The sequence below is a fragment of the Gallus gallus genome, chromosome 4, assembly GCF_016699485.2.
Source record: "Gallus gallus isolate bGalGal1 chromosome 4, bGalGal1.mat.broiler.GRCg7b, whole genome shotgun sequence".
Classification (NCBI taxonomy): domain Eukaryota; kingdom Metazoa; phylum Chordata; class Aves; order Galliformes; family Phasianidae; genus Gallus; species Gallus gallus.
In genome coordinates this window covers 57,557,788-57,572,088 of record NC_052535.1, presented here as the reverse complement: position 1 = coordinate 57,572,088, position 14,301 = coordinate 57,557,788, and the positions used below count along the sequence as shown (strand labels likewise).

The 14,301-nt window shown below is 40.7% G+C and overlaps 1 protein-coding gene across 4 annotated transcripts in view; it reads left to right on the top strand.

Moving 5' to 3' along the window:
* The window catches only part of EGF (epidermal growth factor), a 59,427-nt gene that overhangs the window by 25,532 nt on the left and 19,594 nt on the right, over nucleotides 1–14,301 (top strand). For all 4 annotated transcript variants that reach the window (XR_005859117.2, XM_046939964.1, NM_001001292.2 and 1 more), the window contains 8 exons: nucleotides 574–696; nucleotides 2,594–2,716; nucleotides 3,921–4,046; nucleotides 4,866–5,002; nucleotides 6,156–6,304; nucleotides 8,514–8,618; nucleotides 10,254–10,477; nucleotides 14,107–14,274. Coding sequence is in view for 3 of the 4 variants with exons in the window: in XM_046939964.1 (XP_046795920.1) it covers nucleotides 574–696; nucleotides 2,594–2,716; nucleotides 3,921–4,046; nucleotides 4,866–5,002; nucleotides 6,156–6,304; nucleotides 8,514–8,618; nucleotides 10,254–10,477; nucleotides 14,107–14,274 (1,155 nt within the window). In the remaining variant the exon portion in view is untranslated. The remainder of the gene's footprint in view (nucleotides 1–573; nucleotides 697–2,593; nucleotides 2,717–3,920; nucleotides 4,047–4,865; nucleotides 5,003–6,155; nucleotides 6,305–8,513; nucleotides 8,619–10,253; nucleotides 10,478–14,106; nucleotides 14,275–14,301) is intronic.

Below are 14,301 nucleotides of genomic sequence, written 5' to 3'. Positions count from 1 at the left end.
TAAGGGTTTGAGTCTGGATTGCTTTAATCAAAACATAATATTAATTATTGTTAACATATGACTTCTAGAAGCATCTTTTTCACCGCAGGACCAAAGTTGGATAGACGTAAAGGCAACAAAATTATGAGCTTAAAACATTTACAGCAGTCATGCAATTCTCAGGAAATTAGCCAGAATTGTTTTCCAAAGTGATACTTCTAAACCACTTCCCCGTTTCAAGAATTTTTATCAATGTTGGAGCCATTTTTAAAAAAAAGAATTTGTTTGTCAGAAGGAAGTATCTAATGAGAATTTTTAGGGTGCACACAGGATTCTGGCACTAGAATCTGTATGGAAAGGCATACTTTGCCTCTTGACATAGATGCTGGGCACATACAGCCTGAATATGTTGCTTGAAGGTTTTTGAAGCTTATTTGAATTGGGTCTGAAGACTCGCTTTTTAAAAAATTATTTAGTAGGGCCAATGTATTTTGTAAAATGAATGGGAAATAGAGAGATTTTTTGATTGTTAATTCAATTCCATGACGTTGGCTGATGACCATATTCTGACAGAGTGAGTGCTTCTTTTGGCAGATATCAATGAATGTGGCTTCTGGAATCATGGCTGTACTCTGGGCTGTGTGAATATCCCTGGTTCGTATTATTGCACGTGCCCTAGAGGTTTTGTTCTGCTGCCTGATAGGAAAACATGTCATGGTAAGTAGCACTAATTCAAGCATGTCTACAGTATGATAGAATATAAGGAAGAAATGTTTTTATGATGAAGATGGTGAGGCAGTGGCACAGGTTGCCCAGAGAGGTGGAGGATGCCCCATCCCTGGGGACACCCAAGGTCAGGCTGGAGGAGCTTTGAGCACCTGATGGAGCTGTAGGTGTCCCTGTTCATTGCAGGGGAGTTGGGCCAGATGACCTTTAAGGTCAAACTATTCTGTGATTTTATAATATTGGAGACAGTCCTTGTATAACCCTGAAACCTCTGAAGGTTTTGCTTGTTGCATTGCTTCTCTCCTTTACTGTACAAATAGGACCAGCTTAAACTATGTGAACCAAAGACAGATGACATTTTTAAGGAAGTAAGTTGCATGTGAGTAATCACATGTGAGCCTCTTGGGGAGCAAAGAGGATTCAGGTTTCATGCACCTGTGTATCTGGTTCTAGATGCCTGCATGCAGCACTCCTGTTGAATTATGGCCCTAAGTTTTACAGTGTTTGTTGAGTTGCTCGCTAGCTCACTAGCAACATCTTTTCTTCCGTAACGCAGCATTGTGTATACTCAGCCTACAAATGAATAAAGTTTTTCTAGAACATAAAATGTGAAATTCAACAAAGTTCTCAGGTCTTGCGATATCTCCCATCACTTTTCTACTTTGGAAAAGACACATAAGGGTCCTTCTTTCTTGTTTCCATAGAAATGAAGCATCACTATATGCGTTCTTTAGAAGTGTCAGTGCACAGCAGTGAGTTCAGTATGGATTGTGGCAGGATGTAGGGTGTATTAAATATCAATACTAATGTCTAAATATAGCTGTACAGTCTATTGGTTTTTAAAACTCCAAAAGGCACTTCTCCTGTAGTTAACTGAAAGCCAGGTGCAGGACTCAGGGATCTAAGCATGGGTGTCCAGGCTGTGGGAGATGGCTGCATGAGGCAATCAGATGTGACTGAAGACCTGCAACCAGCAGCTGTTGTGTGGTGTGATGTCCCTGTGTGTCCAAGATGACACATTTCTATGCTGGATAACTAACTTAAACTCTCTTCCTACAGCTTGAGTGCCTCAGATTAGATAGAAAATGAAGTTTTTCTAACATACGTTAGGGATGTGGCATGGGTAGTATAACTCCATAACCACTGCAACATAAGGCAGATATGTCACCATCTGTGCACCTTGAGATTGTCCTGTATGCAGCTGTTCATCCAAAGCCACATGCTCTAGTGGGAAATAAACAAATAAACATGAAATTGGTTTCTTCACCCTCTTCACTCTGCCTAATGTGTTAAGGCAATCCAGTTCAGAGCACAGCTGCCTGGGAGGAGTATTTGCAACAGCTACACCCCATTTAAGCTGGTGTATGCAGCTGGTTCAAAGAAGCAGCTGTGTGAAACCTGTGTTAGTTCCAGGGGGTGCTGCCATGTGGTGCTGGAGTGGGGCCACAAAGAGATGCAGTGCTGCAGAGCAGAGGTGGAAGGAGAGGGTCCCATGGAACTGCACAAAAGAGGGAGTCACTGGTTTTTCCTTATTGTCTTCACATTTTCCACATTAAGTCTGACTTCCTTATATTTTGGAAACTCGATCCACTTTAGATGAAGTGTAAAAGTGATCATTTTCTTATCCATTTCTATTTTAATCTCATTCCTTCACAAAAATTTGTAAATCTTAGGCTGGTGAATATAAGGGCTTCACAACTCAACAATAAGTTTGGGTTTTCCTTTGCTGTAATTAAGGGAGTGTGAAAAAATTTGGCAGGAGGGAAAAAAAAAACCCAAACAACCAAATAACAACTATGAAAATGTTAACACGCCTTTTGAAGGAGGTTTAGTAAAAATTAATTGTATCATTTATGATTATCTTTTTTCCTCTTTTAAATTACTGTAGAGCTGATTTCCTGTTTAAATAACGACACTGAATGCAGCCACGGTTGCCTTCAGACATCTAAAGGGCCTGTTTGCTTTTGTCCTGAAGGATCTGTACTCAAAGAGGATGGCAAAGCATGCACGGGTAAGTGTTGAACGTTTTTCTAGTGGTAATGACTGCCAAACTCCGTTTGTTCTTGGCACAGAGAACCAGAAGTAAATGATGGCACTTTACAGCCATTTTGCACAGCTGTAAATGATTGTACAAGATAGGAGGCAGTGGAAAGTCTGGCACTTTGAGCGCTGAGATGTGCAATATTAATCTTCATTTTTAATAGATGCTTGCTAGCAACAACGTTCAATATTTACAGGCCAAATTCTTCTACTGTCAGCACAGAACAAGGCATCTCCCAGATTTTGGTTGCAGGTGACATCTAAAGTGTATATTTGAGAGAAATCATAGGACAGACAATACATAATCAGGGCTTGGGTGAAATCTGAAGATGACTTTATCAACATTGCATAACCCAGGCTCTGAGTCACTTTAACTTGCAGCAATTTCATCTAGTTAGCCACAAATGGCATTTTTGCAGTTAAAGTGTTTGGAGAAGCTCCACCTACTCATCTGTCATTCCACATTCTAGCAGCTCTCCAAATACAGGAGACAGTACTTTTCAGCTGTATTTTTGTAAGCCTAGGAATCAAGACAGCACAGTTAATGCCAATCTCATGCCTTGACAAATCCCCTTCCCCTTTTACAACTGGGTCTTACTTTGCACTGTACCATATACACGTAGCAGTGTTGCCATTTTGCTGAGGATGCTCCACTGAGTAAACTCGGGCTGGAATTGTACAGTCCCAATAAGAATGAATGGTTTCCTTTCATCTTGCCTAAAGTCTTGCCTTGTTCTATTAGAAAGTCACTGTATTTCACCAGTTCACCATCCTAGATTAATTAACTTGGAGAATAGTGTTGATTAGCTACTGCTTTGCATGGAGTGCCATCTCTGATAGAATTTGTTACTGTTTTATTTTGGATGAGATTTCCATGGTTGAAAAAGTTCTCAGAACCAATCAACACATGGAAGCGTGGTCATGTATCCCAATCCCATGCACTCCCACCTTGCATCCTGAGTTTTCAGGAAAGAATCTAGGAGAAGCTGAACCTAATTGTATTTAATTTCACTTGACTTCTGCTTCCAACATGAGGCTTTTCAGAATTCTGTCCATCACGCAGAGACTTTATACTGTAGAAATCCTAACCAGAGTGAATTGCTTGCTTACTTATGATTTTGTTGTATTTTTTCCTTAGGATGGCAAAGTTAAAATTTTCCAATGCTCTGTTTAAGGTTGCACATCTCCAGATAATGGTGGCTGTAGCCAGATATGTTCTTCTTTAAGCCCATTCTCCTGGGAGTGTGCTTGCTTTCCTGGATATAAGCTTCAACGAGACAGAAAGCACTGCACTGCTATAGGTCAGTATCTTGATAAGTCTGCTTATTTCTGCCAATGAAAGCAAAAATGTTTCAGAAGCTTTTAAAGTGAGTAGCGTAACTGGACTACAATTTTGCACTAGTTCTGTATCACTTTGAGCAACACTTAGAAAAATAATCTGTTTACTGTCTACCTATGTATTGGTTCCAACACAATTAATCCTAACCTTGCTTTTAGCTCAGTAATAAGAGTGGTGACAATGTTCTCTTGGGAAATAGTTTTAGACTGCCAAATTAACTTAATAGATGTGTGAGATTACCTCAGATGTGTGTGAGATTTAAATTCAGGCTCTAGAGGTGAGAGGCTAATAAAATAAAGTAGAATACTACCAAATTCCTTCTGTCCTCTGCTATAAGCATAAGGTGTAAGTATATCTTATTTTCTAAATGTTATATTCAGCTTTTTGTCTCTTCTTTTCTTGTTTCTTCGTTACTTATGCTTTCACACTTTCAGTCCTCCCAGGGACAAAACTTTCATTGCTCACTTAGGGTTGGCCTCAGGTAATTAATATAGCTAAGTGAGAATGAAATAATTTGACCTGAAAAGATGTACATAGTTATACAGAATTGAAAAAAAAAAAAAGAAATATGAAAAGAAACAAACAAAAGAAGCAGCACCCAGAACGTACTTCAGTAGTTAAGGTATTGGTGATTATATTATTAAAGTGCCAAAAAGAACACGGAGAAACAGAGCATATGCAGGAGCTGTTGTTCCCACCCACAACATCCTATGTAGTGATGTTGTCTAGAGACCATTTTGAAGCTGGTAGAATTAACATATGTGCAATTCTTCATCACCAGGCCCCCGTCCATTTCTGTTGTTTGCAAACGGCCAAGATATCCGCCGGATCAGTTTTGATGGAACAGATTATGCAAGTTTACTTGACGGGCAGATGGGAGTAGTCTTAGCGCTGGATTCTGACCCAGTGGAAAATAAGGTAAGGTATTAAAAATGAGAGGATTTTGAAGTGTTGCAAGGACAAATGGATTGGGCTCTCATGTGCCTTAACCTTTCTGCTGTCAGTGATCCAGATTACACGTTGCGCTGCGTGATGCTCTGTTGCCTGCACAGGGGTGCCACTGGCACAAGATGCCACACACAAGTTGAAGAGTTTCACCCTTTCCTTAGTGCCTTAATGTGTATGTTGACACAGCCAATTCACAGGGAATTTGGATTAGTGTATTTTTTTCAGAAGAGATACATGCCACAGTCCATACTAAACCTAGGAGTAATGGTAATTACTGAACAAAACTGCTGAATGCTTGCTGGACTTGTTTTCTTATTACAAGATATTCCTGTTGGAAAGAAGAGTGTCCTCTTCATAGAGAGCAGTTTGTATGTGTGGCCACATCCCAGTGCCCTGCACTTTGCCTGTGGAGTTTGGAAGAGAAGTTCAGCTATACTTTGCTGAATCTCCTGTGGCAGATAGTAATCTTTTTTCAGATGGTGAGATTTATTTACACTGTTAGAGTGATACAAAAGGGTGCTGGATGGTACAGTGAAAGCCAGTGAGGAGCTCAGTTATATTGCTGGAAACGTTTCAGGGACCAGATGGACAGAACTAAACAAACGGGAATGTTACCAGAGCCACATTACAGTGTGATTATTTCAGGTGCCACTGGAACATGGCTTCCTGCCCTGAAACAGGGCCCTGTGGGGGAGCTCACAGTTGTTCTGCATTGTACCCAGTGTAAATCACCTGCTCTGGTGGCATTAGCCCCCTTTTCCAGATGAGCAGGTAGTGACATGATAACATGCTTACTTTTGCTTGCTCCTGCTTTTGCTTTCTCAGTTGTGCTGCATGTGATGCAGCTGCTTACTGCAACAACCCATAGGCTATTGAGGTGACTGTATGTAGGGCAATTAGGATTTACTGCTAAGCACAAGCAGCCTGCAGTCGTCCTGGTTGAAGGACATGTGCCTTTCATTTGGTCAGGAATCACAGGTTGCCTGTACAGATTTTTGAGAATAAGCATTCAGGGAACTTCTGAGATGAAAAAGTTCATTCAAAGGAGGAACTGTGAGATGAGGGAAATAAAACAGAAAGTGCAATGGGACCTAAATACGCCTCCTGTGTTATTTCTTCACAGATTTACTTTGCCCACACCGCCTTGAAGTGGATAGAACGAGCTAATCTGGATGGCTCAAATCGTGAAAAAGTTATTCATGGAGCTATAGATATACCCGAGGGCCTTGCTGTGGACTGGATTAACCGTAAATTGTATTGGACAGACCGAGGGTACATGCTCCACAGTGCATTTATGTTGAAGCATGCCATAAGATATTTGGAATAAATGACTGGTGATACAGGAATAGCTGAGATATCACTCTAAATTCAGTAACGCTTCACATTCTGACTGGATAGCTGTAATCTTTGGTATATATGGTTGGAAGGATCTTTAAAACTGTAATGCGGGAAGTTCATGCTCAGTCTACTATTGTATTTTTATCTTTGTATGTCAAAGGAGGAAGGTTTTGGACTCAGTTGCAAAAAATCTAAAGCATGTACCACATATATACATATATATGTGTGTGCGCACATGTGAATATATGTATGTGTATGCAGTCATATGTATATATTCACAATGCATGTTTATAAATATATATGGGAGTATTACTGCACTGAGTACATCTCGGGATGGACTCAGTATTGCTGACAGCTAAACTTATGCCCCTTAAAGCTAATGAGCAATTATTTTAAGATCATTTTCTTTGTTGATTCTCTGTTGTTAAAGAGAACTGACCACTGGCAATCAGTATGACTTCACGTCTCAGCTGGTACCCAAAGTTACATGCAGAGAAAGAAAATTCACCTCTGGTAAAAAGGCAGTGTCAGAACAGAACATGCAGTGATGACTCCTTGAAGAGCAGTCATGATGCTCCAGCATAACCCATATTTTATTAGTCATAAAAGATGATTTTAAAAGTCCCAGTCATAGTCACTGTCCCTGTTAGATACACTGCTAGTCCACTTCCTTGATATTAGGTACAAACTTATCTATGCAGTCATACTCCCATATAAATATGCCAGACTTTCTTGTGAAATGGGAAACTGTGATGCTCCATAAGACAAGATCCAAAGATGTAGCCATGCATTTGTATTTGCTACGTCCTCCTCACTTACTGGGTTTACCTGTTTCTATTCCACGTATACAGATACGTAGGTTGCTCTGAAAGTAATGGTTCATATTTATTTCCATGGAAACTACAACAAATACAAAGAGCACAATGACGCCACATCATAGAGTAAATTCTCAGCTACAGACCACTATTTTTCAACATAGTCACCATCGTTAGCTATGCATTTTTGCCAGCAATGGACAAGAGCCTGCATGGTATGACCATAAGAAATCTGCACCGGCAGATGTTGTTTCACAACTGCTACAAGAATGATTGCATCATTGTTGAGAAAATGTTGCTTTTGCAGTCCATCTTTCATTGGTCCACACAAATGGAAGTTAGAAGGTGCCAAATCTGGACTGCATGGTGGGTGTGGCAGAGCAGTTCAGCCAAGATGAGCTGCGTGCTCAATGGTCTCCAAACTGGAATGAGTCCTGACATTATCGTGTTGCAAGAGAAAGGTTGTCTTCTTCTGTGACACAGTTTTGCTTCATACACATTTCCAAGTTAGACACCATTTTGTCAGACTGTCCCTCCGCTGCCATCTGTCACACGGCAGCAACATGGAATGGGATATTGGTGGGAAGGTTGAACCCTTTACTGCCATATCACCAACATCCTCCTCTGATATCGTGGGCCAACATAATAAAATAGGAGGCATTACTTTCGGAGCAGCCTTCGTGTACATATTTCTCCTTCCATCTTTGTGTGGCATTTCTTTGTGGATTGGGGAAGGCATAGAAGGCGACAAGCTTGCTTTCGTGTAGAGACTGACGTTTGTTCAGCAAGGTGCAGTAGCAATGAACATCTACAGTTGTATACTTGATTGCTGTAGATCATAGGAGCGACCAGAAGGACTTTCACTTCTGTTCCTATATAGTAGATACAGGGTGTAAATTGCCCACAGTTTATGGATGGAAAATTCTACAAAATGTGCTACTTAAAAAAAAAAAAAGTTATTTACACATTTGATAATGTCATTCAATTAGGAGCTGTTTTTTCTCCTGACTCCTTTTAAAGTTAACATTAATCTGTTAGCAATCATACTTCCAACTCATTATTTTCCCAAAAAAGGAGAACTTCAAATCATCCACTCAGCAACAGGTATTTTTTCATCATGTCCTGGACCAGATAACGGGCCTGTAATGTGAATTACTTGTAGATAAAAGAACTGGACGCCCCATAGCAGCAAGATTACTTATGTCTTTGTAAAGTGATTTCTTACAGTTTGTGCTAAATTAAAGCAATGAAAAAACTTAGTACGTTCTGCCTGAAAAGGCAGTTAGAAAGATAGCAGGGAGGACCTAACGGTGTCTTATGTGTTGCAGGAAGGCATGCATTGAAAGGAGCACTTTGAATGGAATGCAAAGAAAAATGATCATCTGGGAGGGTATCTCCCAGCCCCGAGGGATTGCCATTCACCCCTTTGTGAGGTAAGGAGTGATAAACGTGGTTAGCTGTGTAGCAGTTAGTGAGGCTTTTTAAAAACAGACATGCCAGCCTTGCCCTTCTGGCAGATAAAAACTACATCAAGCCTTACATTAGGACAGTAGTTGCCTAGCAGTGATGTGAGCTGCAGTGATCTATTGCTGGGTTTTTGTTGTGAGTTGGGGCATGTTAATTTCTCATTTAGATTAAAGAAATTATAACCACTGAATATATTGTATGTGGTTGAAAGTACAGAAAAGTAGAAGCTACTAAAATAATCCTAACTGATAACTTCTTTGTTTTTCTGTATGTATGGCTGTGAAGAATGTGTAGACACTTTTAACGTATGTTGCTTACAAAGGATTTTTTTGTGGTCTTGTTTCAGTTTCCTCAGAAATCTACTTTGTGGAGGTGTGTTGATTTAAGTACACCTTATATCTTCTTTGATAGTGCTGAGATGATCACAGAAACCCTGAAATTTTAGGACTATTGATTAAAATGGTCAGAATTTCATCAATGGTGAAGTACCATGGATTTCAGCCCATATACCTGTAGTAAGGTGGTTTTAAAGGGATTCAGAATCCTGCTGAGTTTCTTCGTGCTAATATCCTGCTGTTTCTAAGTACTGATGCACAAAATCAAATCAGGGAGGGTGTTTTATTAGCTTTACTTTGGGCATAGACCTGAGGAAATCTTTGTGTAGAGATGGAAGATGATAGTGACATTTTGCACAAAGCAGGTCCGTTCAGGGAGGTTGCTTATCTGAAGTATCAGTAGAGGCATAAAGCTTGCACAGCTTGGAGCAATAGCTACCAGGGGAAAGGGAGAAGGAAACGTCCCTAAATCCTGCTTTGTTAGGGGGATAGTGGTAAGAGGAGTGACAAGGTCCATAACTGTAAAGCCAGTACTGAAGAGGAATCTGAGATAGAAGAAAGACTATCAAGAATACTGATCCCTGCTTGGCTACAGCAAAACTACTGTGTAAATCAAGCCGAGTGAATCCAGGGGTATCTCTGTAAACCTGAAAAAAGCAGCTAATGCCTTGCGGGGCTGAGTCCAAACTTTGAAAGTAATTTCTGGGTTTAGCTGTCTCTGTTTTGAGCTGTCTTGCACTGTTCCTTGAAAAACACTCAGCATTCACTGTGTAACACTCAGAACTCCAGAGGGAGACCCTGAGAATCACAAAGTTATTAAAAGATGAGGCAAGATCTGTCACAGGTTTGTTTTTTAGAGACAATTTGAGGACTCTTGCTTGCTCTCCATGGGTAGTGGGTAACTTTGCATGAGTGCATTGTTACACCATTGTTCAGCCAACCGGCTGGGTAATGCATCAAGTCTTCTGTTGCCTGACTTTGCTACGCCGCTATCAGCTCTTGTGGAAAGTGCAAAAAGCAGATAGAAAGACTAAGCAATAGCATAAATAGGAGCTGTTTTGGAAGGTTTTGTGCTGACAAACATAGCAGGGATTCTGCATAAGTCCCAGTGTAATCAGCTGGAATCTTATGGCAAGTTTTAAAAGATCAGCAGCCAATATATTTGTTTGAAGCAAGCACCTTTCTTTCTTCTTCTTGAAAGAGCTCCACAGAGTGAATAACAATCACTTTCTTACTGACTTCCTGATTGTGTTTTGTTTTCTAAAGGAGGTTATTCTGGACTGAAATGGGCATCCGTCCCAAAATTGCCAGCTCTTCATTAGAAGGCATGGATCGTCGGGTTATAGCCAGCATGGGTCTGGTGCATCCCAGTGGAATAGCTCTTGACTACTTAGCCAACAAGTTGTACTGGTGCGATGCTAAGCAGTCAGTGGTTGAGAGTGCAAATCTGGATGGTTCTGGTCGTCGAATTCTTGCACAGAATGATGTAGGTGAGGCTTTGGGGTTGATAATTACCTATTGCTTCTTGTCAGTGTGCATGTGTATGTGCATATGTGACTATGTGTGGGAGCTGCTGCTTGCTGGCTGTGCTATATGTCCCTTGCAACTCTGCATTGAAGTTAATGTCATTACTTAATTCTCTGATCTGTCAACTAAATGACATTTATTGATCCATTTTAACAAAAGAGTACCTTTCTGACAATCTCTGCTTTTACACATCAGCCATTTTGCATTAGCTAGAGACCTTTTCTGCCTTCCCCACAAAAATGAAAAGGAAAAAGTTAACTGTGTTTCGCTTGTTCCATGCATGGCTGCTTAGTTTAAATCAAGTTTTGCTGTATTTATTATGCCAATGAGTTATATTGTTGTAAGCTGGAAGACAATTAATCTTGGCCGTTAAGGTCCTTGAACAAAGAACCTGCATCTGCACAGTGTTGAACACTGGAAAAATTCTAAACACACAATAGACATTGAATGGAAGAATGATTTGTGCTGTATGCTGGTAGTTGTTATTGCTGAGATTGCTATTGTTTGACATGTAATTGATTTTTTCTGGCACAAGAAAACAAAAGTATGAGCAATGAGGAACTGATGTTGTACCACGTTTAAAGTAAACTGTGTGTTTGAAAATCTTTTACATGGCAAACTAATTTATGGAGAGAATAATTCCCTTTTGTGCTTGACAACTCTCTGGGGACCAGATTTTTTTTGTAGGTCTACATACAAAACATGGGCAGAATGAGGACTCTTGGCTCAACAGCATGATTGGCATGTTAAGCTGCTGCTGTTCTGGGCTCTGCTCTATGAAGACTTGTATTAATTCCCAACCCAGCTGCCCTCCCACTTGTTTGGAGGTGTGCAGGGTAAGATCTAGGAGGAAGCGTTGTTCTGCAGTCTGTAGAACATTAGAAACCCTGAGCAGAGTGACCTGCCAGCATTTCTCTCTTGTCCTGCTGTATGTTCTGCTGTACGCTCCTCCTTGCAGCTGACTTGAGAAGAAAGACCTTAAATCCTATTGAATGTCTCACTTTCTTTTTCCGTGAGGAACAGGCAATGTGTCTTCTGGGGAGAAAGAGAGCTAAGAGCACAGTAGAAACATGTGTGGTAAATAAAGTAGAGTTTCTACAATGATCTGGATGTCTGGAGATGGGAGAAAAGGACATCAGTACCTATATGGGATGAAATAAGTGCAGACCTGCAGGAGTGTGAGTTTAAAGAGGCAGAGAGATGTAAAGTCTTGATGTTTTGCTGATTAGTTGAGACCAGAATTCAACTTTTGTTCTTGGACAGCTTTGCTCTGAAGGAAGGAAAGGCAGTATCTGTTCGTGTGGAATGTGAAAAGCTGTCCCTGACAAATGGCCATGAGCAAGTTGACCGTCTGTGGGTGAGAGTTAGAGACCAAGGCAACAAAGGGAGCTTTGTGGTTGGTGTCTACTACAGGCCACCTGATCAAGTGGAACCTGTGAATGAGGTCTTCTTCCTCCAGCTATGGGAGGCATCATGATGGCAGGCTGTTGTCCTGCTGGGAGCTTTAACTACCCTGATATCTGCTGGAAAAGTAGCACAGCGAGCCGTGGGTAAACCAGGAGGCTCCTGGAATGCATCAAGTACAACTTCTTGTGATAAGAAATTGATGGCCCTAGGAGGAGTGATACAATACTGACCCTGTTGCTCACCAATGCAAATAAACTGATTGGTGCCATCAGGATTGGAGGCTGCATGGGTGTAGGAAATTGGGAAAGGAAGGCAAGAGACTGGCATGGCTGAAACAGGACCCACTGATCAAACTGGAGAGCAAGAATAATATGCATAGACAGTGGGAGCAGAGATGGGTAACCTGGGACAAGTCTAGGGATGCTGTTAGGCTGTGTAAAGGTGGAGTCAGGAAAGAGGAGGTTTCGACTGGATATCAGAAAGAAGTTTTTTGCAATAAGGATGGTGATGCACTGGAACAGGTTGCCCAGAGAGGTGGTGGTGATCCGTCCCTGGTGATGGGAGTCAGGCTGGAGGGTCTCTGAGCACCTGATGGAGCTGTTGGTGTCCTTGTTCATTGCAGAAGAGTTGGATTAGGTGACCGTTTAGGGTCACAATAGGCTCAAATGAGCCTATGATTCTGTGATGCCCGTAGTGTGGCAGTAAGAATTTTTATTACAGCAGCTCCCTCTAGTGCCCCTCTATTGAGGATTCGTTTAATCTAGTTGCATGTGAAACAGGTAAGATTAGTTCTGTCCTTCTCCTAGCCCCATTTTCAGCTTTAAGTAAAACAGCTTGTAAGCACTTGCCCAAGGCAGTAAACATCACAACCATTCATTTTTTTTTATGCAGTGATTTGAGTCTGTGCTGTTTTGGGAAGGCTTCTGCTTATGTGTAACTATTATCTTTCCTCTTCCTGCTATCTCCATTAACGATACTGAGCCTCTATGTTTATAATCCTTAATATATTTACAGATGAAGAGATTAAAAAATTCCTGGTCAAAAGGGATGTTGTTTGTTGATGGTATAGACTATAGATCTTTAAATTGTGGATAAATGTTTAAATGGAGACAGCATATAGATCTTGTGCTACTTGCTCAAATTTCATGGAAAGAAGAGCTAAGAAAAATGTCCAGTGATTTTTACAGTTCAGTGGAGGTGGTACAATGCTAGGAGAATAAAAATATACTCTTTGATTTAACATTTAAAAACATTTATTAAATATCTTAGAAATTTTTTTACCTAGGATTGTGGGCTTTGGTGTTTTTTTTCCCAGTTTATTTGGGGCACGTATTTAAGGTATATCAGCATATACTACTTACTTCTTCAAGGATCTAATTTATCTAATTCACTGGTTTTATTTGGCTCTGATTTTTGCTAAAACTATTACTTCTGGGGGTCTCACATTTGTTACTGAAGCTAAACATCATCTAGTTGAGGCTTACATCCAAAAATAAAAGCACAGAGCCTAACACCTTGTGTCTAAAAGGTGGGCCTCTCAGAGAGGCTTAGACAGCAGTGGTAAAAAGTGAGGTATATATTCAGAGTGTGGGTGAGGACCAGGAGGAAACAAATCTGATTGAGAAAGGAAGAACACCCCTCTGAGACCAGTTAGATATCCATGGAAGATCAAGATGTGTTCTTACCTTCCACTGCAAAAAATGTGTCCGTGGTCGATACTGAAATCAGGAGATTTCTAAATGAATGGAAAGAATGCATAGACCTATTTGGACTAATGGCAGTTTTCTACCACAACAGAGATAATGAAAACAGAATAATTTTGCAAAGATTTTTATGTCTACCCTTATGTGTGAAAGTGTCCTTTGGGCTCTGAATTACTGAGTCCCTCTTGGGAAGTCAAACTAGGGATCTGAAGTCTTCTGGTGCAGATAGGGTTGTGCTACTAAGGAAAAATTTATGTACTGAGTTGAGTTGGGATTTCTCTCATCTGCTGTTGTTCTGCTGAGAATATGAGTAACAACTGCCTGTGATTCATCATTTGTGGATACTTAATGCTCCTCATGAGACATCAAAGAGGAGAAGCCATTGTGAAGAAGTAGACTATTATGCAGATACTGATTTTATATACTTGCTTTCTCGTGTATATTCTACAGATGTAGGAATGAGGAATCTTATTTCTTTGTAGGCCACCCCTTTGCTGTAGCGGTGTTTGAGGATCACCTTTGGCTTTCTGACTGGGCTAGGCCATCACTAATGAGGGTTGACAAGAAGACCGGCCAAAACAGGGTACGTCTTCGAGGCAGCATGCTGAGACCCTCATCAATGGTTGTAGTTCATCCTTTGGCGAAACCAGGTACACTGCAAAAACTGAGCAGTCATT